This window comes from Capricornis sumatraensis, chromosome 3, assembly GCF_032405125.1.
Source record: "Capricornis sumatraensis isolate serow.1 chromosome 3, serow.2, whole genome shotgun sequence".
In the NCBI taxonomy this organism is placed as follows: domain Eukaryota; kingdom Metazoa; phylum Chordata; class Mammalia; order Artiodactyla; family Bovidae; genus Capricornis; species Capricornis sumatraensis.
The window spans coordinates 30,954,531-30,980,418 of record NC_091071.1 but is presented as its reverse complement, the minus strand read 5'-3'; the positions used below and the strand labels follow the sequence as shown (position 1 = coordinate 30,980,418).

The 25,888-nt window shown below is 47.9% G+C and overlaps 1 protein-coding gene across 1 annotated transcript in view; it reads left to right on the top strand.

Annotated features, from left to right (window-relative positions):
* The window catches only part of SNX29 (sorting nexin 29), a 568,901-nt gene that overhangs the window by 449,889 nt on the left and 93,124 nt on the right, over positions 1-25,888 (top strand). Inside the window, exon 18 of the mRNA XM_068968397.1 lies at positions 5,301-5,441. Coding sequence (XP_068824498.1) covers positions 5,301-5,441 — 141 coding nt within the window. The remainder of the gene's footprint in view (positions 1-5,300; positions 5,442-25,888) is intronic.

The following is a 25,888-nucleotide window of genomic DNA, read 5'->3' as shown; positions in this document are numbered from 1 at the left end:
CCCCAGATCAGTCTCCACCCACTGCGTGTGCTGGTCTCCGTGAAGCCAGGCATAGCTGGATGGCTTCTATACCTAAACACTCTCCGAACTGCCTTGGGAACAGGCTCTGTCAGTAAGGTCTCATCTCTGTGTTATAGATGAGGAAACACGTAGTCAGAGAGGAGGGATAGTCTGTGCTTTCCGTTAGAGGTTCCCCTAATTGCCCCTTGTCTTAGTCCACTTAGGGTGCTAATGGTCTCCTTGGGCTGCTTTAACGACTATAGACGGGCTGCGTTCAACAGTGAGCTCTTCCCCACAGGCTAGAGGCTGGGAAGTCCAAAATCAAGGCTCCACACAGCTCCCTCCTCACAGCTCCCTCCTCACTGTCTTTGCATAACGGAAGGCAGAAGGCGTGAGGCAGCTCTGGGGTCTCTTTTATAAGGGCACTAATCCTATTCATGAGGGCTCCACCCTCATGACCTAACTGCATTGGTGGTTTGGATTTCAATATGTGCGTTTTGGGGGAGGGGCACAGTCTGACTCTAACATCTCCCACTCATCGGAATCACCGGAAGGCTTTGGAACTCTAGGAATTCCTGGGTCTCAGATGGTTTCTGTGTGGTCCACTCCAAGGCTGGTAATTATTGGAAAGCACTGCCCTTCTCTGCACTAAATTTGGGTATGTTTGTTGAAAAACAACAATAATGAGGATTTTCTGAGTATCTAAATCAGAGACCAGAGAAGTTTTTTTGTAAAGGACCATTTACTTTTGGAAAGTAAATGGCTTTCCAGATGGTGCTGGTGGTAAAGAACCCACCTTCCAATTTAGACGTAAGAGACTTGGGTTTGATCCCTGGGTTGGGAAGATCCCCTGGAGGAGGGCACAGCAACCCACTCCAGTATCCTTGCCTGGAGAATCCCATGGACAGAGGAGCCTGGCAGAGTCCATAGGGCCACACCGAATTGGACATGACTGAAGTGACTTGGTGATGGACAGGGAGGCCTGGCATGCTGCAATTCACGGGGTTGCAAAGAGTCGGACACGACTGAGTGACTTAGCATGCGTGCATGCAGAGAGTAAGTATTTTCAGCTTTGCAGGCCATGTGGTCTTTGTTGCAACCACTCAACTCTGCCATTGTAAGCAGCTATAAACAATAGGTAAACAAATAGCATCACCAACTCAGTGAACGTGAAATTTGAGCCAACTCCAGGAGACAGTGGAGGACAGGGAAGCCTGGCATGCTGCAGTCTGTGGGCTCACTAAGGGTCAGACACAACTTAGTGACTGAACAACGGCAAGCAAATAGATGTGGCTGGATTTGACCCACAGGGCCACGGTTTACCTCCCCTGACCTAGATAATTTGTTTTGTACTTGATGATCAGATAATAGTTAAATTTGCCACCCTTAAGGGGATATTTGCACTTGTGTAAAAATACAGTACAAGTAGATACAGTCCATTCAAGGTGAATCAGAGAAGAAGGGCATTCGGCCATGAGTCTGTAGACCTCTAGAACATTAGCTTGAACAGTTTAGAGGTGAATATTTCTCTCTCTCTCTCTTTTTTTTTAAAGTTTTGAATAGATCATCTAGTATTTGGTGTGGTTGCCCCATAATTTCATCAGAGACCCAAGGTCCTTCTACTTTTCTATATCCATTCTCCTGATCACCTCATGATCATAAAATGACTGCTGGAGCTCCAGTCTTCACATCTGTGTTTGAGAAAGAAGAAGACAGGGAGAAGAGTAAAAAGGCACTTATCAGCTGGGTCAGATCTCTCCTAAGAGCTTTCTTTCATCTCATTGTTGTTCAGTTGCTAAGCCGTGTCCAACTCTTTGCGACTCCATGAACTGCCACACATGAGGCTTCCCTGTCCTTTACTATCTCCCTGAGTCTGCTCAGATTCATGTCCATTGAGTCAGCGATGCCATCCAACCATCTCATTCGCTGTTGCCTAATTCTCTGCTTGCATCTTTCCCAGCATCAGGGTCTTTTCCAATGAGTCTGCCAGGAGCACTGGAAAATGTAGTTAATTTTTTTTTTTTTTCTGAACTCTTTGCTCTCCCCAGAAATGGATACTGATTAGGCAGCTCACATTTGCTGGGACTTGGGAGGACCCAAAGAATGCCCTGAAAGTGCCACATTAAAGTCCTGTGAGCTCCTGGGTTTACTTGCCAACTGACCCATCTTGTCTCAGCCCGTGGAGACTTAATTCCTGAAGTCTCTGTTCCACAGCTAGCCAGGCCTTTCCAGATGCTTCTGGGGTCTAATTATCCTTCACTGTTTCAAAGCGAATCCTGCCATAATTGTGATAACCGTCTGTCTATCTGTTGCACCACTGCTGGGCACCTAGTGCCAAAAAAGCTCTTGAGACATATCTTTTCCTCCTTAGGCAACTTAGGCTGCTATAAAGTTCTTCCCTAATGAAATTTGTCTTTCTCTAGTTTCTGTCTGCTGGAAGTTTGCCTCCTGGAATCATCCAGAACACATCATCTTGGTCTTTCCTTTCCCTCATTGCAGTCTTCAGAGATCCCTACCTCCTCCATCTTTGAGGCTCAGTTTATCATCCTCCATGTCTTCCCTCTTCCTTCTGATAATTTGGTTGCAGATCATCTCTGAGGACCTGTGCTTCTAAACTTTTAAAGTGTGTGTGAACTAGTTGGGGTTCTAGTTAAGACACAGATTCTGAGTCAGTACATCTTGGGTGGAGCCTGAGATGTTGTATTTGTGCCACCTTACCACATGATGCTGAAGCTCCTGGTTCGCGGATCACATTTTGAGTAGCAAGTTCTCTGGGCATTTCTGAACCTATTTCAGTTCATCTTTTAACTGGCAGCAGCCAAAACCTAACAAACTTGGCATGGTCAATTTAGAATAAAGCAAGACTCGTCAACTCCTTTTATTTAAAATATATCAGATACCTTTTAATGAGATCTAAATAGTTGGAGAAGGAAATGGCAACCCACTCCAGTATAGTTGCCTAGGAAATCTCATAGACAGAGGATCTCATGGCAGGCTACAGTCCAGGGGGTCGCAGAGAATCAGACACGGCTGAGCAAATAATACATAGGCCTTTTTTTGGTGACCCTTTCATGGTATTCACTTAACTTGAATTTACTAAAACCTGTGAGTCTTTATCCCACAGGCCACTGCTGTACTGTATCTCCCCCATCTTATCTTACAGTGTTGGCTTTTGGGGTTGTACTGCAAAGTCTGGCACTGATCTTTTTAAGTTTCATCCTGTTGTGTTAGACTCATCCCTCAAGTCGCTTGAGATCACTTGATATCTGTCATCCAGGATATTTACGGTGTCTCTTCACTGGGGGCTTCTATCAGAGTCGATAGGCCTCCATTTCTACATCCAAGTCCACTGGAAACTTCCATCCATTGATTGGCATTCTTTGGGTTTAAATTCTCCCTCCTTCACCTTGTTCACCAGAATATTGGTGGTCACCTTCCCAGAGCTCAGATATATGAGGTCTGCATTTGGGGATGCAGGGTACTCTTTAGAGAGAGGCAGAATTTATCAGTCACAGTAGAGATGCCTGCTTTTATGGTGAAAGAGGTTTTAAGACCTGTACTGACATTCGCTGACCGCAGATTACAATAGCTATTTATCAGTGGAGACTTCACCCTCTGGGCTGCTCTTTTCTTTTTTTTGTTTTTAATTTTATTTATTTTTGGCTGTGACAGGTCTTCATTGCGGTGCACAGACTTCTTGCTGCGGTGGCTTCTCTTGCTGTGGAGCATGGGCTCTAGGGCTTCAGTCGCTGTGGCCCACGGGCTTAGTTGCTCCACAGCACACGGGATCCTCCCTGGCCAGGGATCAAACCCATGCCTCCTGCTTTGGCCGGAGGATCCTTTACCACTGAGCCACCAGAAAAGCTCTGGGCTGTTCTTATTAACTCATATAATTTTTTAAAAAATTCTTTGAGCTCTCTCCCACTTCTCTGTTTTGCTTTCAGATGTAGTTGCTGTGTGTCCCTGGAAGGTGTGAGGGCCTGTAAAAAAAAAGCTGGTGAAATAGCCCTTACATTTTATACCCCTTGAATGTTACCTTGAGGATCACATCTTGATTAAAATGGAAGAGTTTCATGCCCCAGGTGTGTGTATCCCATCCTGATGTGACCTTCCATCCAGTTGTGCTGATCTCAGCTCTTGCCCCCTCCCTCCCTCCTCCTTCCTGGGATTGATTTCAAACCCCGCCCCCCACCCCACCCCACCCCACCCCCCAGCCCTGGCCCCTCCCCACCGGCTTGCTGGTCTGTGTGATCCAGGCACAGCTGCACAGCTTATAAGCCTGGCTGTTCTCCCCACCACCTTGGGAGGAGGTGCTGTTAGTCAGCTCCATTAACAGATGAAGACACGCAGGCCAGCGAGGATGAATGGCCTCTCCACCGCCATCTGTCACTGTCACAGCATGCCTGTGACAAAAGCATGGAAAATGCGTCTCTGAGATGAATTGGGCTGTCGGTCTCCGCTGATACTGGGAACTGATGTTCATCAGTGCACAGCTTGCCAGATGGTGCCATTCTCTCCTGTACCCATTTATGCACGTGGTACACCGAGTCCCTCCTCCACGCCCAGCACTGGGCCTCCAGTGACCCAGGGTGCAGACGTGGCCCTGCTGTCACAGAGCTGGTTTTCCTGGAGTGTGAGGAGGTGTTGCCAGAGCCCCACCCCCTTTGTAATGAGAGTTTTTTTCACTTTAAAATTTTTTTAATTTTTACAGTATTGTGTTGGTTTCTGCCATACAACAATGCAAATCAGCCGTAATGATATATATATCCCCTCCACCTCGAGCCTCTCTCCCACCCCCGTCCCACCCCTCTAGCTCATCACAGAGCACCAGCTGGGCTCCCTGTGGTATACAGCAGCTTCTCATCAGTTGTCCATTTTACACATGATAGTATATAGGTTCATCAGCATCATTTTTCTAGATTCCACATATATGCATTAATATACAATATTTGTTTTTCTCTTTCTGACTTCTTTCACTCTGTATAATAGGCTCTAGGTTCATCCACCTGACTAGAATTGGCTTAAATTCATTTTTTATGGCTGAGTCGTATTCCATTGTATAGAGGAGATGTACATCTCCTTTATCTGAGATTCCTGAAAAACCTAGGAATAAACCTACCATATACCCAGCAACCCCACTGCTGGGCATATACTGTGAGAAAACCACAATTCTAAAAGACACATGACCCCCGGTGTTCATTGCTGCACTGTGTACAACAGCCAGGACGTGGAAGCATCCGGGGTGGAATGAGAGTTTCAAGGGACTTGATATTTTCTTTCTCTTTTCGCTTTCTCCAAAGGTCTACATCCGGATAAAAGACGACGAGTGGAACGTCTACCGGCGGTACGCGGAGTTCAGGACTTTGCACCACAAGTTACAGAACAAATACCCTCAAGTGAGGGCCTTCAACTTCCCGCCCAAGAAGGCCATTGGAAACAAGGTAGGTGGCACCACTGCTGTGGGCTGGGCAGCTGTCTGACTGGTGCCTCTGTCCTCTCCTTCTGCCGGCGATTTAAACATCTGGGCTCCTTTATGTAACTCAAAAAGTTGGCTGAAGATGAGAAAAAATATGGGAACGAAGTAAACAGCCACCCACCATTCGTCCCCCGAAAGACAGTGAGTTACGTCTTGTCTGCGTGTCCAGCCTCTGATCTCTCTGGAGTGGGGCTGCCATACCTGTTCTGCTAAAAGGCTAGAGAGTAAGTGTCTTGGCTCTGCAGCCCCTATCACTTCAGCCAAAATACCCAGCTCTGCCATCATGGCAGCAGCTGCAGACAGTATGTGCGCCCATGAGCATCCCTGTGTGCCAGGAAAACTTGATTTATTAGAAGAGGTGGCAGCTGGATCTGGCCTATGGGACATAGTTTGCCAGCTCCTGTTCTGGACAAAAAAAAAAAAAACAGTCTTCTGGTTTTCATCCATGGTTGTCCTGATATTTATTTGGACTTAAGAGTATGGAGTTATTTCCCAGGTAAGGCTTTCTCAGAAGAGCTTGTTTTATGACAGGATTGCTGCCTCATGAGGGTTGGTCACCGACAATGAGCTAGTGTGTTTCTGAGTGTTCATCCTTGTGCCCTGGAGAAAGGAGGCACTAGCCCTCCTCTCTGGTCAGTTAGCATCCATGCATTCATCCAGCCAGCATTACTGAGCACCAGTCAGTGTCACACTGTAAGTGGCCCCAAAGATGACAGCCAAGCTTGGCATAGGGCCCCGCTGTGTTGTCTGCTTCAGCCTGTTGGCATCATTTTTGTCATCCATCACATTTGCAGCCATTCTCCATCTTGGCTGGGCTTTGGATCACTCGGGAAGCTTTCCAAACTCTGCGGCCTGCCCACCCCCCGCCCCCTATCCTGGGCTGACTGGCTTGGAGTGAGGCCTGTGCATGGAGGGGTTTCAAGTGACCCCAGGATGCAGACAAGCCAGAGAGCCCCTGGCTTCCAGTCAAATAGGAGACAGAGACACTTCATCAATTGTACCGTATGAACTAGTTTGGCAGGGGCAGTTGAATCAGATGAGATAACATGGACTCTTCTTAGGACCTGGGAGAAATTGGGCCTTGGGTGGGAGTTGGTTTTCAGAGTGTGACCCCTGATCCACAGCATCAGCCTCACCTGGAGCTTGTGAGAAATGCAGGTTCTCAGGCTCTGCCCTGCACCTCCTGGAAGACAGGTTCTGGGGCCGGGACCCCACAGGGAGGGTGGGGCTTAGCAAGCTCTCTGGGTGGTGCTGACCCATAGGAAGTGTGGGAACCTCAGCGCTGTCACATGGATGAAGCCTGTGCAGGTCCCACTGGCCTTGAATTTCCTAGCAAATCCTATGGTCTTTCTCATAGAAAAACCAGAGCAAGAGTTTCCGTAACCCACTCCCCACACTCACCAGTTCCATAGAGAAAACTTACTGACCGTTGTGTTTATATGTTCGGAGGTTTCCATGTTTAAACCAGATTAGAAGTCTGATCACATCAGGGTCTGCTGCTGTGTCACATCTGTCATGTCCAACTCTGTGTGACCCCATAGATGGCAGCCCATCAGGCTCCCGTCCTGGGATTCTTCAGGCAAGAACACTGGATTGGGTTGCCATTGCCTTCTCCGACGTCAGGGTCTGCTGGAACATAATTTAAAGAGTTATAAAGCAGGTTTGTCTCAGACCCAGAATAAATCTGTTGTTCCTTTTCTGTTGAAGAAAAATAGAGTTGAGCCCATAAAAAACAGAAGACCGAGAAATTCTACACTTGTTCACAGCAAGGAGTAAAATACTTCTTATGAGAATGGGGGCGGGGACTATATTACTGATTTAATCTCATGACTTGCAGGCTCATACAAATCTTGGGACCCATCCAGAGTATCTTTAAGTGTCATAAAATGAAATCCTATGTAACCAACGTATTATCACTGTAAGATGTTCTCATCTGCAGAGAGCATTACCCTGGCGCAGCCCTTGCACGACACGTGCAGGGAACGTGGCCTGTCTGCGTGTCACTGGGGGAATTAGTACGAGGCTGGACCGGGGGCATGTCTGTCTTCCACTGTGTTTTCACTTCCTGCTGTAAGGGGGCTTCCCTGGTGGCGCAGTGGTAAAGAACCTGCCTGCCAGTGCAGGAGATGCAGGTTCAGTCCCTGGGTCCGGAAGATTCCCTGGAGGAAGAAATGGCAACCCACTCCAGTGTTCTTGCCTGGGAAATCCCGTGGACAGAGGAGCCTGGTGGGCTGCAGTCCTCGGGAGCCACAAGAGCTTGGCATGACTGAGTGAGCACTCACACATGCACGTGGCTGCTGTAACCATTTCCCACACGTTTAGTGGCCGAAAACAATTGCAGTTAATTATCTATAGCCAGCCTCAATGGGCTACGATTCTGGCATGGGTGGAGGCTCTAGAGGAGAGGCCACTTCTTGCCTTTTGCAACTTCCAGAGGCCCCCATGTCCCTTAGCTTATGGCCCCCTTCTGTCTTCAAGGCCACAGTCTCATCGCTCTGGTGTCTCTGCTTCTGTTAGCATAGATCTCCTTCTCTGACTCCTCTTCCTCTAATAAGGACCCCTGTGATCACAGTCCCCGCCCACCCCCCAAAATCTATGATCGTCTCCTCTCACGTTCTGCAAAGCCCCTTTCGCTGTGTAAGGTGAGATGCCCTTGGACTCTGGGATGAGGATGAGGAGGGACATCTTTGGGGCCCCACTTGCTGAATTCTTCTCTGCAGCTCCAAGGGACGCTCCCTCCCACTTCATCTCTCCTCAAGCCTTATGGTTGCACAGAACTTATTTAAGACAAGACAGAGCCATCCAGAACACCACCAGTCCTCAGTGTGCTGGTGTGCCAGGCTCAGGTTTAGTGAGAGGAAATGCAGCCCTGAGGGGTCGGAGGAGCCTTCTGGAGTCACATGACTGTAGACAGAGCGTGAGCAGTCCTGCGTCTCCTGTGTCAGCACAGCTGGTGAGAGAGTTTCCCCTCTGAGTGGGCCACCTGCATCCGTGCTCTGGTCTCCCATCCCTGTCAATCTGGGCCTGACCTTCACCAGCAGTGGGCGTTGTGCCTGTGAAATCTATCAGCAGGGTACCCAGGGCAACCCTGTTTGCAAATAAATGAGCTTGGAATAAAGGTACCCTCTGGATGGGCCTGACCCAGTGATGACTGGCTTATACACACGCACTGGCTGGTTCTTCACCAGATCGTCGGTTCTGTTCCCCATGGTTAGGAATGGATCTGACAGTTTCCAGTCTTGCTTAAGAAACTCACAGCTCAGGGCCTTGGCTGCTTGTCTAGTCTGTGTGGCCCTTTAGCTTTTAATTGGCTGGTTGGGTTCTGCAAGCACGATCGCTCAGGTGTGTCTGACTCTTTGCGACCCCATGGACTGAAGCCCGCCAGGCTCCTCTGTCCTCGGAATTCTCCAGGCAAGAATACCAGAATGGGTTGCCATTTCCTTCTCCAGGAGATCTTCTTGATGCAGGGGTCAAACCTCTGTCTCCTGCATTGGTGGGCAGATTTTTAACACTGAGCCCACCTGAGAAGCCCTGGTCAGGTTCTGACTCTAGTTTAACTCCCTCTAGTCTGTGCCGCCGCCCCCCAATCCCCATCTGATCTGAGGATCTGTCTGATTTTCAAGAGCAGAATGAATCAGGATTCAGGACCTCAGTGCCCAACAGAAGCCGGTGATGAACTCTTCTTATAAGACCAAGTTTTCATTGGCTACACCTGAGTCTAATAACTCAGGAAACCTGCTTTGATACCCTGTGGGCAAAGTTTCTAGAGAGCTTGATTCTCAGTTGAGCCAGAAAAATGTACCCCACCAAAGCCTTTCCTTTGATTGGGTCACTTCACCAGTGGAACACTTGCCTGCCTGGACCATTGAACCATGTATTAATATGGAACACTTGCCTTCCCGGACCATTAAGGCATGTATTTATATGCAGACACACATCTCCAGGTGGGTTGAGTTACATGCACCTTGTTGCTGTAAGCCTTAGACCTGTTAAATGATTCACTGTAGAATCCACAGTCCTGGACAGTATTCAAGGATGTGTTAAACACATTGTAGCCTTTTAAAATTCATCAGATGAGTACCTTTCTAGCCTGAATTTCTGTTTCCCTAGAAGTAAAATGTCATCTTAACCCCAGTTTGAACTTTTAAAAAATCAATTAAATTTACACATTTTATAGTTTCTGGATGCAAGATTTGTCTTCACCAATGCATTTCTTTTACCGCAATGTGCTGTATATGTGTTTAGTTATAAATGCGCAGGGAGCCCAGTGCACTCGATGGAAATATAGTCATGCCTTCATGTACCAATCCAGCCCATCACATTAAAATAGTTTTCAGAGTCAATGAAATATGTATTCCTTCGTAGCCAAGTCAGGCCACAATAGTTGTGTGTTAAAGTTGGTAGTGATGGTTTAGTTGCTAAGTCGTGTCCAACTCTTGTGACTTCATGGACTGTGGCCCACCAGGCTCCTCTGTCCATGGGATTCTCCAGGCAAGAATACTGATGTGGGTTGCCATGCCCTCCTCTGGGGGATCTTCCCAACCCAGGGATCAAACCTGCGTCCCCTGCACTGAAGGCGGTTTCCTGCATTACAGTCAGATTCTTTTCCGCTGAGCACCAGGGAAGCCCATGTTAAAGTTGTTGTTCAGTCTCTAAGTTGTGTCCAACTCTGCAATCCTATGGACTGCCACATGCCAGGCCTCCCTGTCCTTCACTATCTCTCAGAGTTTGCTCAAACTCATGTCCATTGAATCAATGCTGCCATTCAACCATCTCATTGTCTGTTTATTAAAATACTGGAGTGGGTAGCCATTCCCTTTTCCAGAGGATATTCCCCACCCAGGGATCGAACCCAGGTCTCCTGCATTGCAGGAGGATTCTTTACCAGCTGAGCCACCAGGGAAACCCAAGAATATTGGAGTGGGTAGCCTATCCCTTCTCCAGCAGATCTTCCCAACCCAGGAATCAAACCGGGGTCTCTTGCACTGCAGGCAGATTCTTTGCCAGCTGAGTTACCAGGGAAACCCCTAAAGTTACTTACTAACTATTAATATCTTAGGCATGGGACTGTATCACTCAGGATGGGCTTGGGTTGTTGTTGTTGTTCAGTCACTCAGTCGTGTCTGACTCTCTGCAAGCCTGTGGACTGCCACACGCCAGGCCTCCCTGTCCCTCACCATCTCCCAGAGTTTGCTCAAGTTCATGTCCATTAAATCAATGATGCCATCCAACCATCTCATCCTTTGTCAGCCTCCTCTTCTTCCGTCTTCAGTCTTCCCTGGCATCAGAATCTTTTCCAGTGAGTCGGCTCTTCACATCAGGTGGCCAAAGTATTGGAGCTTCAGCTTCAGCATCAGTCTTCCAACGAGTATTCAGGGTTGATTTCCTTTAGGGTTGACTGGTTGGATCTCCTTGCAGTCCAAGGGACTCTCAAGAGTCTTCTCCAGCACCACAATTCAAAAGCATCAATTCTTTCAGCACTCAGCCTTCTTTATGGTCTAACTCTCTACTATAAAGACCTTGAGCACGTGGACCTTTGTCAGCAAAATAATGTCTTTTCTTTTTAATACAATGTCTAGGTTTGTCTTAGCTTTCCTGCCAAGAAGCCATCATCTTCTGATTTCATGGCTGCAGTCACCAGCTGCAGTGATCTTGGAGCCCAGGAAGAGGAACTCTGTCACTGCTTCCACCTTTTCCCTTTCTGTTTGCCTTGAAGTGATGGGACCAGATGCCATGATCTTAGTGTTTTTAAGTTGGCCTTTTCACCCTCCTCTTTTACCCTCATCAAGAGGCTCTTTAGTTCCTCTTCACTTTCTGCCATTAGAGTGGTATCGTCTGCATATCTGAGGTTGTTGATATTTCTCCCAGCAATCTTGATTCCAGCTTGTAGCTCATCCAGCCCAGAATTTCACATAATGTGCTCTGTATATAAATTAAATAAACAGAGTGACAATAAACAGCCTTCTTGTACTCCTTCCCCAATTTTGAACCAGTCAGTTGTTCCATATAGGGTTCTGACTTTTGCTTCTTGGCTGGCATACACGTTTCTCAGGAGACAGGTAAGACGATCTACTGTTCCTGTCTCTTTAAGAGTTTTCCACAGTTTCTTAAGGTTCGACTGAGGTAACAAACAGCACCGTGATCTTGGCAGCCCAGAACAACCCAGGCTCACGCTCAGGGTCCGTCACGTGTCGTTGGTGAGGCGCTCTGCCACTCACAGCATCACGGCCCAGGCTACCGGAGCCTCCTCTCACCACAGTTGTGGCAGCAGGACAAGGGACAGAGGCAGGCCGGATGCTGGTCCTTACAGCTTCTGCCTGCAAGTGGGCACATGTCCTTGCTGTTCTCTGGCCTCTGTACCCGCCCTTCCCTCTGCCAGGAATGACTTTCCCCCGATCTCTGCCTGGACCGCTCCCTCAACTCGTGAGGGCTCAGCTAAGCGCCACTCCTCAGAGAGACGTCTTCCCCAGCGTCCTTGTCCCTGCCGCCCCCTCAGTCAATCTCTAGCCCATCGCTGTTTTCATTTTCGCCCAGCCTCTCCCGGCACATACTGAGTGGAGATGGTTTCTTTGTGTCTTTGAGTAGCATCCTTCTCTCTGCCCTGGAATGGAAGCTCATGAAAACTGCTCTCTCCAGCTCCTATAATAGAACCCAACACCCCAGAGACACTCATGGCCTGAATGAATGACTACATGAACAGAAACGAAATGGAAAAGTTTCCCTTTTACTCTCTTTACTTCACTGGGTCTTGGCACAAATGTAGAAAAATCTGAATTCCCAAAAGGAGTAGAGTAACTTTCAGGTTATGTTTAGAGGTTGTTCCCATTCTGCTTTTGCCTGAGTGTTTCTTGGAGGATGGGCAGAAGACCGGCAGGCCTTTACAGACAGGAAAGCTGGCTGCCTAGCGACCAACGGTCGTGGCTTGAGAGCTCCCTGTCCAAATGGATTTGACTGGTACGAGGACTTAGGTGGAAGACATGTTTTTTGTTGATACTAGTAAAAATCTCCATTATTGCTCAATGAGCAAATGAGAATTAAGGGCCTGTCGTTCCTTCTTAGGATAATGGAGTCAGTTTCTGAGAGTTCATTTGGCACAAAGGCAAGGTGAATCGCTTTCCCCCGAGCTGCAGATAATTCAACTTGTTGGAGAAATTATGCATTAAAATTCTCATTAAAAACACACACACCAGTGTGCTATGGAGGAACCGACAGGCACTCGCTGAGCCATGGAAAACGCCTTGCAACTCCCTAGAGGCGTAGATTTCAAATCAGCCACCGGGGCCAATGGCAGGACCCCAGCAGAGGTTGGAGACAGCAGGAGGGACGAGCAGGCATCTGGAGGAACACAGAGGTGAATTCTTCCACTCGGCAAACACGTCGCAAGGTCAGGACTGTCGTGCTAGGTGTGCGGAGTCGAAGGTGATTCAAAGTGTGGTCTCTGCCTTCACAAAGTTCACAGTCCTGTGGGGGGAAGAGCTAGTGAATCCTGCGGACTGGAGTGGGGTCCCAGTGAGCTCAGAGGAGGATGAGGAGCGGGAGCCAGGGTTGCTCTCTGTTGGAGGGACAGTGCTCAAAGAGCCGGCAGGCATCCCGGTGATGAGTCTCACACAGGGGAGCAGGTGGGAATGCAGGCAGTTGTGGGGAGGTCCTCCCCGTCCGTGTGCCATTTCCTCTGTGCGTCTGTGTTAGCCTCTGATGATTGCCTTCTAACAAATACCACAGACCTGGCAGTTGAGAGCACCATGCGTGTGTTGTCTTATAGTTCAGGAGGTCAGGAGTCTGAGCCAGGTCTCACTGGGCTGAAGTCAAGGTGTGGGCACCGCTGATTCCTTCTGGTGGCTCCAGGGAAGAATGGTTTCCTGGCCTTTTGCAGCTTCTAGAGGCTTCTTGCATTCCTTTGCCTGTGACCCCTGTCTCCATCTTTAGTGCCGCGTCTCTCTCAGCACTTTGCCATAGTCCCATTTTCTGCTGACCACACCAGGGGAAGGCTCTCTGCTTTTGAGATTAGTTGTGGTCCAACCAGATAACCCAGGAACATTTCCCCATCTCATGGCCCCTCACCACCTCTGCAAAGTCCCTGAGGTAGTGTAGCCAGGTCCTGGAGATCAGAGTGAGAGCATCTCAGGGAAGATGATCAAATCAGTCAATCTTAAGGGAAAATCAACCCTGAATACTCCTTGGAAGGACTGATGCTGAAGCTAAAACTCCAGTATTTTGGTCATCTGATGCAAACAGCTAACTCATCAGAAAAGTCCCTGATGATGGGAAAGATTGAGGGCAGAGGGAAAAGAGGGCATCAGAGGAAGAGGTGGCTGGATGGCATCACCGATGAAATGGACATGAACTTGGGCCAACTTCAGAGATGATGAGGGACAGCGAGGCCTGCCGTAGGGATGCCAAGAGTCAGACATGACGGAGTGACTGAACAACAACATCTCAAGGGAAACATTCTTCTGCCTGCCTCACACCTCCTTCCTTGCCTGGAGCAGAAAACCATCACCATGACCTCGCTCTGCAAATGAAACAAGAGACACAGGGAGGGGAAGTGACTTGCCCGAGGTCATCTCGCTCAGGGGTATCAGGGGTGCTGTGTCAGCCCAGGCAGACAGTCTGCAGGGCCCTACACCTTCACCCTCTCACTACAGATCTGCCACGCAGGATGCTGGGGAGCGGGCGAATGTAGATTATTTAGCCATTGCTCAGTTGGTGGACATTGACATTGATTTCCTAAGTCAGTTTCTTTATTTTTTAATTTTTTAGGAATTGAAGTCGTGCAGTCATGCAGTCATCCACGAGTCATGCAGGATCCTATTAATAGTTCCTCCACCTGGGGTTGAACCCAGGTCCCCTGCAGTGGAAGCACAGAGTCTTAACCACTGGAGGACCGCCAGGAAAGTCCCTTAAGTCAGGTTCTTAACCTCGCTGGTGTAGAAATCAGGGAGCAGGCGAAGCCAGAGCCCTTGCTTGCCTCTCCCTTCTGCTGAACCATCTAGGTTCACCCGCCACCCACCCTCACTTAGGGGCCATTTTTAGAGCTAGGAGCTGTGCCTTTACAGTCGACCCGCAGGCCTCTAAACCTTCCTGATAAACCCAAGTGCATGCAGCACCGTTCATCCACCTGTCTGTGTGTGTGTTCCTTCTGCAGGTCTTTGCCATCCCTGAGAGTAAAACAGAAAGGATAAAGGTTCTCACTCACTCACTAGCTGTGTGTGCTTAGGCAAATTTTCTGACCTCTCTTTGTCTCAGTTACCCCTTCTGTGTACCAGGGGTCGCGTCAGCATTTCCTTCCTAGTGTTGTTATGAGGATTTGAGGTGGTAATATGTCTACAGTGCTCACAACTGTGCCTGCACGTGGTAAGCGCTGTGTGCCACTTGGTTAAAGGGGACGTGTGGCTCGGTAGTGAGATGGAGCAAATGGACACATAAGCACGCACATCTTTCCTGTAGAGGATTGTGAGACTCTGAGCCCAAGCAGTGGACAAGCCTGACATAGGTGGTCTGTCCAGAGCCCCCTCACTTTTGTGTGCATATTAATGCCAGCCATCCTGTGCCTGGCTTGTATACTGAAGGCTCTGTAGTCATTTTCTCATCCTGCAGTTCTTGCCAGGCCCTGTAAAAGGATGTCTTATAGATGAAGAAACTGGCTCGGCTGCTGTAAGCCTCCCACCCAAGGTCCCGTGGCTCCCATCAGGGATCAAGTCCGGTTCGTACTGATGGCCCTGTGCCTCCTGGTCGAGAAGCCCACGTGACCACATGTGACCACCCGCGCCCCCCCCCCCCCCGCCCCGAACCCAGACCCAGGAGCCAGCACCGCAGGGAGTCACGTGGCACCACAGGTTTCCCTGAAGAAAGGCAACGTCTCGGGGGATTCTCCCAGGAGCACCCTCATGTGGGGAAAAGATCCAGAAGGCAATGCAAATATGGCCACCCAGTCAGAACCGAGACACAGGGAGCGCAGACACTGTCCCCGGAAACTCACAGTTTTCCAGAGAGAAAAGATGCTTCAGCTGAATGAAGCCATAAACGCAAGCTTGTTTCTCTTTCGACGCCCTGCCAACTGCTGTGTAAATAGTCCTGGTACTTAATGTATTAAACAAGAAGGAGAAAGAAATTGGGCTCATTATACACCACACATTTGCGTTTCCCTTTAATACAGTGAAGAGCCTCTTAAGACATTTTCCAGAGAGCAGTTGCCAAATTCATCTGGCCAGAAAAATTGTCTCGGGAGAGAAACAGTGCTGAGCCTCGGATCTAGACTATATATGCCTACGTATGGCAATATGGATTCTTGGGGGGACTGCTCTATAACATCTAATTAAAATCCAATTTAAAAAGATCAAGATCATTTTATAAACGAATAGTCCAGAGCCTCAGCTAGAGGTGTAGTTACCATTTTGTTCCCATCCCTTGCATTTCCTGTATAAGAGTTTGATTCCAGGAGGACCATCCTGGTGGTCTCAAGTCACAGACCTTGCAGGTGCCAGCTCCTCCAGGAAGCCTTCCCTGAACTCAGAGTGTCAGCTGTCTTTCCCCTGACTTCCTTTTTCATGCTCCCTCTGGGCTGCCTGATGCACAGTCCTCTCTCTGCCCCTGTTAGCCCATGGAATTAGAGAGCAGGACCAGGCCTGCTGAATCTGTCTTCTCAGCATTTCACTCAGTGCCTGGCACATAGTAGGTGCTGCATTAAATGTTGTTTTCTTTTTAAACGTTTATTTATTTTTGGCTGTGCTGAGTCTTCATTCCTTTGTGCAGGCTTTCCCTCTTTGTGGCAAATGGAAGCTACCCTCTAGCTGCAGTATGTGGGCATCTCATTGCAGCGGCTTCTCATTGCTGTGGCTCCCTCAGTAGTTGCTGCCTGTGGGCTCAATAGTTGTGGTGCACGGGCTTAGTTGCCCTCTTGCCCCACAGCAGGTGGAATCTTTCCAGACCAGGGATCAAACCCGTGTCACTTGCATTGGCAGGCAGATTCTTAAGCACTAGACCACCAGGGAAGTCCAAACGTGTTTGATGAACAAATGAACTTAAGCTCCATCGATACCCGACACTCGTGTTCTATGGCTTCAGTTCCCTTTCTCTGTTCCCTGCGTCACTGAACACGTAACAGCTCTTTTATTTATCTTCTGGGAGCATATATCAAAAAGCTGTAAGTGTTGCAGAAGATCCCGCATGCCACAGCACTCAAAGCTCTTTGGTAATTGCTTTCAGAAAGATGCTCAGGCCCTACCTGCCCTCTGGATGTAGACCCAACAGTGAGAATATTTGCAGGAGGGTCTGTAGAGACATTGCTTCAGCTGTGCCTTGTGACTCCCCAGGGCCCTGGCCCCCCAGTTCACCAGCCAGCTTCCCCCTCACGCTGCTTTGGCTGAGGCCTCTGCTGCAGCAGTGTGGAACCCATTGGTTTGGAAATGGCCGTGAATTATAGAACACTGGACTCTCTCCTGGGCATTAGGGGTTGCCCCACATATTTCCAGGGCTGTTAAATAACTTGTATGTCACTGTTTAATCTCCCTTCTAGCTCTGAAGGACCTTCTGAACGTGCTTAATCCACGTTATGTCTGCTTTCCCCGCCTCACATTTGTGGACAACTGCTTAAAATCACAACCCAGAAGAGCACCTCTCAGTTTCATTTACGTCTCCAATAAGGAAGAATAATTGCTCCCTTCCTCTTAAGTGTTCCCATTGACAGTAGGGAGCTGTGTGTTGCAATGTCGGTTCATCTTAGCAACTAGGGAAAAACATCTGTAGTTTCTGAAGTTGCCACCATCTTAGTTCTGTCCCCATTGGCAGGTTTCTGGGGTCAGAATTCCTCATGTATTCGGAGGGAGCCATCTGCTTCCCCTTGACTTTCTCTGCAGCATGTGCACTTTTATTTTATTTCTTTCAATATTTATTTATTTGGCTGTGCTGGGTCCTGGTTGCAGCATGCAGGCTCTAGTTCCCTGACCAGGAATTGAACCCTGCCTTGAGAGCACAGTGTCTTAGCCACTGAACCACCAGGGAAGTCCACTTAGGCATTTTTAGAAGCTTGGCAATTTGGCAATTTGGCTTCTAAACTGTCAGAGGCCAACAGGCTAAGGATGTGGGCTTTGATGTGTCATTAGCCACAATTAGACCCTGTCTCTGATTCCCTGGTGTCTCAGATGGCAAAGTGTGTGCCCGTGATGTGGGAGACCAGGTTTGATCCCTGCGTGGGGAAGGTCCCCTGGAGAAGGAATGGCAACCCACTGCAGTATTCTTGCCTGGAAAATCCCATGGATGACAGAGCTTGGCAGGCTACAGTCCATGGGATCAAAAAGAGGGGAACAGGACTGAGCGACTTCACTTTCTTTTCTTTGCCTTTCTGGCATACACTGGCCACATGACCTCAGGCCAGCCTGTGACTCAGTTGTCTCAGCAGTCACTTGGGATGAGGGCTTTTGTGATGATCCAATGAGGCGCTGCTACTTAGCTGTTAACCCAGGACCTCAAACGCTAGCTTGAAATAATAGCTCTACAGAGAAGCCTCCCTAATTTGGTTGCCATTCTTCTGTAACCTCTGATGAGTCAAACAGGCATGCTGGGTTCTCTCCTCCCTTCTGTCATCTTCCTCTCCCTCTTCATTTCTCTCGTTGCTATGGTGGTGGTTTCTTGTTGTTTTTTAAACTGAGGTATAGTGTACCTCCAGTCTTAAGTGTACTGCTTGATGGATTTTAACAAAATGAACGCAGCTATGCTGACAGCACAGAACCAAAGCGTAGACTGTTGGCAGAACTCCCAGCCTCCACTTGGCGCTCTCCGCGCAGGAGTCGCCACTCTCCTGATGTCTAGTACCATCGATTCATTTTGCCTGGTTTAGAATTTGACATCAGTGGGATGATAGAGTCTGTCCTCCTCTGTGTCTGCCTTCTTTCTCTCGGCATCACATCTGTATGATTCATTTGTGTTCTTGCAAGGAACAGTCTGTTTTTTCATTGCTGTGTAGTATTCCATTGCATGGAAGGTTGCATTGTGTAAATTCCATTGGGAAGATTCCATTGTATGAGGATATCAAAATGTTTTGTTGTTGTTGTTGTTTGACTGTTTCTGGATATTTGGATGGCTCAATTATATGTAGCGCTTATTAGCGACCTTGTACCGAGATGTCTTCCAGTGGAGATCAGCCCTGATTTCTGTGGGTCTATACTTAGGAATGGAATTGCCAGGTCAGAGGATGCACATGCTCCACTTAAGTAGAGACTACCAGAGAGCTTCCCAGAGTGGTTATCCAATGGTGTATTATTATACAGTGATGAATTCTTAAAGGAAGGGGAAAAAATGTAAGAAAATTAGAGATTCCAAGAGAACATGTTATGCCAAGATGGGCACAGTTAAGGACAGAAATGGTATGGACCTAACAGAAGCAGAAGATATTAAGACTAGGTGGCAGGACTACACAAAAGAGCTATACAAAAAAGATCTTCAGGGCCCAGATAACCATGATGGTGTGATCATTCACCTAGAGCCAGACATCTTGGAATGTGAAGTCAAGTAGGCCTTAGGAAGCATCACTTTGAACAAAACTAGTGGAGATGATGGAATTCCAGCTGAGCTATTTCAAATCCTAAAAGATGGTGCTGTGAAAGTGCTGCCTTCAATATGCCACCATATTTGGAAAACTCAGCAGTGGCCACAGGACTGGAAAAGGTGGTCAGTTTTCATTCCAATCCCAAAGAAAAGCAATGCCAAAAAATGTTCAAAATACTGCACAGTTGCACTCATCTCACATGCTAGCAGGGGCTTCCCTGGTGGCTCAGACGGTAAAGTGTCTGCCTGGAATGCGGGAGACCTGGGTTTGATTCCTGGGTCGGGAAGATCCCCTGGAGAAGGAAATGGCAACCCACTCCAGTACTCTTGCCTGGAAAATTCCATGGACAGAGAAGCCGTGTAGGCAACAGTCCATGGGGTCGCAAAGAGTCTAACAACGACTGAGCAACTTCACTTCACTTCACTTCATATGCTAGCAAAGTAATGCTCAAAATTCTCTAACCCAGGCTTCAACAGTACATGAACCAAAAACTTTCAGATGTTCAAGCTGGATTTAGAAAAGACAGAGGAACCAGAGATCAAATTGCCAGCATCTGTTGGATTATAATCCAAAAAGCAAGAGAATTCCAGTAGAACATCTACTTCTGCTCTATTGACTATGCTAAAGCCTTTGACTGTGTGGATCACAACAAACTGTGGAACAGTTTGGAGATTAAAGAGATGAAAATATCAGACCACCTGACCTGCCTCCTGAGAAGCCTGTATGCAGGTCAAGAAGTAACAGTTAGAACTGGACATGGAACAAGGGACTGGTTCCAGATTGGGAAAGGAGTACGACAAGGCTGTATATTGTCACCCTGCTTATTTAACTTATATGCAGAGTACATCATGAGAAACGCTGGACTGGAAGAAGCACAAGCTGGAATCAAGATTGCCAGGAGAAATATCAATAACCTCAGATATGCAGATGATACCACCCTTATGGCAGAAAGTGAAGAGGAACTGAAGAGCCTCTTGATGAAAGTGAAAGAAGAGAGTGAAAAAGCTGGCTTAAAGCTCAACAAGCAAAAAACAAAGATCATGGCATCCGGTCCCATCACTCCATGGCAAATAGATGGGGAAGCAATGGAAAGAGTGAGAAACTTTTATTTTCTTGGGCTCCAAAATCACTATAGATGGTGACTGCAGACATGAAATTAAAAGATGCTTACTCATTGGAAGAAAAGCTATGACAATCCTAGAAAGCATATTAAAAAGCAGAGACATTGCTTTGCCAGCAAAGGTCCATCTAGTCAAAGCTATGGTTCTTCCAGTAGTTGGGTATGAATGTGAGAGTTGGACCATAAAGAAAGCTAGTTCAGTTCAGTCACTCAGTCGTGTCCGACTCTTTGCGACCCCATGAATCGCAGCACGCCAGGCCTCCCTGTCCATCACCATCTCCCGGAGTTCACTCAGACTCACGTCCATTGAGTCCGTGATACCATCCAGCCATCTCATCCCCGGTCGTCCCCTTCTCCTCCTGCCCCCAGTCCCTCCCAGCATCAGAGTCTTTTCCAATGAGTCAACTCTTCGCATGAGGTGGCCAAAGTATTGGAGCTTCAGCTTTAGCATCATTCCTTCCAAAGAAATCCCAGGGCTGATCTCCTTCAGAATGGACTGGTTGGATCTCCTTGCAGTCCAAGGGACTCTCAAGAGTCTTCTCCAACACCACAGTTCAAAAGCATCAATTCTTTGGCGCTCAGCCTTCTTCACAGTCCAACTCTCACATCCATACATGACCACAGGAAAAACCATAGCCTTGACTAGACGGACCTTAGTTGGCAAAGTAATGTCTCTGCTTTTGAATATACTATCTAGGTTGGTCATAACTTTTCTTCCAAGGAGTAAGCGTCTTTTAATTTCATGGCTACAGTCACCATCTGCTGTGATTTTGGAGCCCCCAAAAATAAAGTCTAACACTGTTTCCCCATCTAGTTCCCATGAAGTGATGGAACCGGATGCCATGATCTTCGTTTTCTGAATGTTGAGCTTTAAGCCAACTTTTTCACTCTCCTCTTTCACTTTCATCAAGAGGCTTTTTGGTTCCTCTTCACTTTCTGCCATAAGGGTGGTGTCATCTGCATATCTGAGGTTATTGATATTTCTCCTGGCAATCTTGATTCCAGCTTGTGCTTCTTCCAGCCCAGCATTTCTCATGATGTACTCTGCATAGAAGTTAAATAAGCAGGGTGACAATAAAGAGCCTTGATGTACTCCTTTTCCTATTTGGAACCAGTCTGTTGTTCCATGTCCAGTTCTAACTGTTGCTTCCTGACCTGCATACAGACTTCTCAAGAGGCAGGTCAGGTGGTCTGGTATTCCCATCTAAGCACCAAAGAATTTATGCTTTTGAACTGTAGTATTGTAGAAGACTCTTAAGAGTCCCTTGGACTGCAAGGAGGTCCAACCAGTCAATCCTAGAGGAAATCAGTCCTGAATATTCATTGGAAGGGCTGATACTGAAGGTGAAACTCCAATACTTTGGCCACCTGATATGAAGAGCTGGCTCATTGGAAAAGACCCTGATGCTGGGAAAGATTGAAGACAGAAGGAGAAGGGGGATGACAGGATGAGATGGTTGGATGACATTGCCAACTTGATAGACATGAGTCTGAGCAAGCTCTGGGAGTTGGTGATGGAGAGGGAAGCCTGGTGTGCTGCAGTCAGTCTATGGGGTCGAGAAGAGCCAGACACGACTGAGCAACTGAACTGTCTAACTGAACTGACAGTAATGGGCACCCATATTCCTGCTGCCTGGAATTCACAGCTGTTCCTTTTTTGCTGTATTTGCTGTTAAGCTTTTAAAATTTATTACAGAATATTTTACACGTGCCCCAGAATACATGGAAAAATATAGTGAGCATGCATGTATCATTATCCAGATTTAATAAATGCTAATGTTTAGAAATTAAACATTTCAGATGTAGCTGAGTCCCCTGTATCATTGTTCTCAACGGAACCCAACCTGTGGATCTCTGCATCCTTCCTGTTTGTGGTTTGACACTTTCATTATCATACATATGCTTAGGAGAGGGTTTGCCTTTTGTGACATCACATAAATGATGGCAATCTTTTTATCTTTTCACATGTTGTGTTTTTCACCAATATTACCTTGTTGAGACGGATACATGTCCTTTTAATTCACTAACTGCTGTACTTACTGGTACTCTGCTGCACAAATATTCAGTGTTGTATATATTTATTGATTCTCCCTTTGATGGGCGTTTACTAGGTTGTTTACAAGTTTCCTTATTCATACATTGTTAATGTGAATGTCCTTCCACATCTCCTGGCACACACGTTTTAGACTCATTGGGGGTGTCCTCTGAGTGAGGTGCCAGCTCACAGGTCATGTTTGTCTTCAACCTCCCTGCTGCTGCTGCTAAGTCACTTCAGATGTGTCCGACTCTGTGCGACCCCATAGACGGCAGCCCACCAGGCTCCCCGTCCCTGGAATTCTCCAGGCAAGAACACTGGAGTGGGTTGCCATTTCTTCTCCAATGCAGGAAAGTGAAAAGTGAGAGTGAAGTCACTCACCTGTGTCCGACTCTTAGCGACCCCATGGACTGCAGCCTACCAGGCTTGCCAAATCGCTCTCCCCGGTGGTGGGACCAAGTCTTCCATCCCAACCAGGAAGATGAGAACTCCCTGTTGTTCTCAACAGTAGCTGGCAGTGTTAGACTTAAATTTGTGTTTTGCCAACACAGTGAGAACAAGATGGTACCTCATCATGGTTTTCACATATTTGCCTGATTACTGATAAGGCTGATGATGTGTTCATGACAAGGCTGATGAGTCATTCCTGATTTTTGACCCTTCGTATCTCTTCTTCCCTCTCTTTCTGGTCTGTGTCCTTTGGTCCTTTTTCTACCAGGATTCTTGTATCTTTCTTGTTGGTTTCTGTAATCATCTAATGTTTTCTGGATGCCACCCTTTGTGCATTCTTTGAAAAGACAGAACTCTTTTCTTCCTCTCCAGTAAACCCCTCTTGCTCCCCTCCCACCACCTCTTCTTTCTTCCGTTTCCTGCACAGCCTCCAGAATGCTTTAGTGCACACGCCTTTCCATGTCTGCTTCCCTCACTGGTCCCGTTTTCCAGAAGAGCACTGACTTCTCATCAGACTCTACATTCCAAGACACTGGCATGAAGTTCACCATCACTAGGGGCTGGTCGGTGGTTACTGGCACAAAGGAACTTGAGGCCCCAGGTTGCATTTTGTAGTGTGCACTCAGGGTTCACCCCTCCATGGCTTCTCCGCTCGAGATGGAGTTCAGAAAGCCTTGTGTGTCCAAGAAGTGTTGAACACAACTTCCTCTGCTTCTTTGAGAGCCAGTCTTCTCTATCACTATGCTTAACTGCCTCCTTGGAACTTTCTCATCATTACTTTCTTAACTCTTCTGCCTTCCCAGGGACAGCAAGGTACTTTTTATAATGAGTTTAGAAGCCTTTTTTGAGTCAAGTGCCTGATCCTCATAAGCCCATGAGAAGAGAACTGTTTTGTATCATAAAGGAGGCTTTGATGCTGGCTTTTAGCTCTCCCTCCTGACCTGGGCAGCAGTATTCCTAGCAGCAGGAGATAAACAAGCCCTCTTTCACATCAGCACTGCCATCTTACTAAGAATAGCAGCTGTTCATTGACTACTAACTCCATCCCAGCCTGGTGCCAAGGGCTTGCCTGCACGCTGTCACCTAATCCTCTCGGTGTTCAGGTGGCTGAGGACCCATTATCCCTGCCCCACCTCAGGCCACTGTCCGTGTCTCCCTCTTAGGTTTTGAACCCTCAAGCTCTTCTATGCCTAAGGGCCTTTGCATATACATTTCCTTCTAGAACACTCCATCCCTCACCCTTCCTGCGACTTATCTTTCTCATCTGTCAGGTCTCAGCTTAAATTCTACCTCCTCAGGAAACCCTTTCCTAGCCCTCCAGAATAAGTGCTCTCTCTCCATTAGGGGCTTTTATAGCTCAATGTGTTTTTTTTTTTCTTTTTCCTTTGTAGCTTTCATACATTTCATAACTGTGGAGCTTCCCCCATGACTCAGTGATAAAGAATCCACCTGCAGTTCAGGAGACTTAGGAGATGCAGGTTTGATCCCTGGGTTGAAAAGATCCTCTGTAGGAGGAAATGGCAACCCACTCCAGTATTCTTGCCTGGAGAATCCCATGGACAGAGGAGCCTGGCGGGCTGCAGTCCATGGAGTCGCAAAGAGTCAGACAGAACTGAGCACACGTGCACGCAGCATTCATACATTTTATAACTATAGTGGTTTGTTTAAACATGGTCTCTGTGTGGAGGAGTGTGTCGTGTTGGGGGTGGGGAAGCCATTCAAGGACTTCAGGCAGAGGAATTACAGTGGTTTCATTTTTATTGTGGATTCATCACTGCAGTGCAGAGGACGGCTCAATGGGGTGAGCAGAGAGACACATGCCAGGTCACGGGCAGAACATCTCGTGGTGCTGGTGAGGTCTGGTTTATCCAGAGGACTGAGAGGGTCATTAGCAGACCTGGAGATGTGGGGTCCAACCTGCAGAGATGGAGCCTTGTAGGAGAGTCAAGCACACATAGGTGACTGTACCCTGTAGTGTTGGGGTCCCATCCCATGCCCTGGACAGAGCCCCAGCATGGAAGTTGTCAACTGATGGCACCCTGGGCACAGTCCACCCGAGACACAGTCTGTATTTGATGATGGTGGTGCTGAGGTTCACAGTGACAACCGTAATAGTAAACCCATGTCTGCAGTTCAGAGCACACAGGCTGCCCAGCTGTAAGAGGCCGGTCTTTATCTTGGGTTTTTTGGTGGCAGCGGTTGGCAGGAGCTGAGGCTGGTCCTTCGACGGGGCGGGTGCTGCCCAGGCTGCCAGGCTGCTGTGCTCCTCTCACTGCCTGTCCCCGAAGGCTTTTGAACTCATCATCTCTGGGAGTTCAGGGCGGACTTCTTGGAGGGGATAGCTTTTCAAGTAAGCTTGGAAGAATTAAGTAGAGAGAAGAGAGAAGGGCGTGTAGTCAGGGGAAAGCCTCCGCACGGGTCCAGAAGCCTGAAAAATTAACAGGTTCAGGCGTGTGTTGGATGCGTCTTGTCCCAGTGCTCCAGCCCCTCAGCCGCACAGTGTGGAGGTCTGGTGACGGCTCCGGCCTTGGGTGAAGTCCCAGTGAGCAGGAAGCACAGTTATGTTAGAACCCTGGGCCGTGTGCTTTCTCAGCAGCTTGGATCTGCCCCTTCCTGTTATCTCCAGCACGTCTGACTTTGAAGATCTGAAAAACTAGCACTCAGGGGAGTAGAGCAGACTGAAAACAGTCAAGGTCCTGAGAAGTCTGTGAGTTCTTGTCAGAAAGGCCCTTGAAGCAAAACCAGATCGATGGAAAGCTTCAATAATTTCCAGATAAACTTTCCTTCACCCTTTCATTTCACAGTCTCTGTTATGTATCTATGGCACATCAAGTCTTAACACTTCTGAGGTGAATGAGATGGGCTTCTTGCCCTCAGGGAGTTTACAGGTTAGAAGGGCAACTGGGAGATCACCCCCACCCCCAGGAAGTGCTGCAGGGGAGGTTCAGGCAGGATTTCTGTGGGTGCAGAGGGGAGGGTGTACCACCTAGGATGCTTTTCACTGCAAGTGACAAAAACCCAAATCAAGCTATTTTTAATTTAAAAAGAGGATTTGTTCGCTTGTGTAGCATAGAAGTCGAGAGCTGACTTCAGGAATGGCTGGATTCAGGAACTCAGTGACATCATCAGAGGCCAATATTCTGGCCAGTCATCTCTTTTGCTCACTCACTCTCTTGCTTCTTATCTGTCTACCTACCCGTTTCTCTCTCCACCTGCTTTTTTTTCTGAGTTGGCTGCATTTGCAGTCAGCCTCCCCTCTTGTGG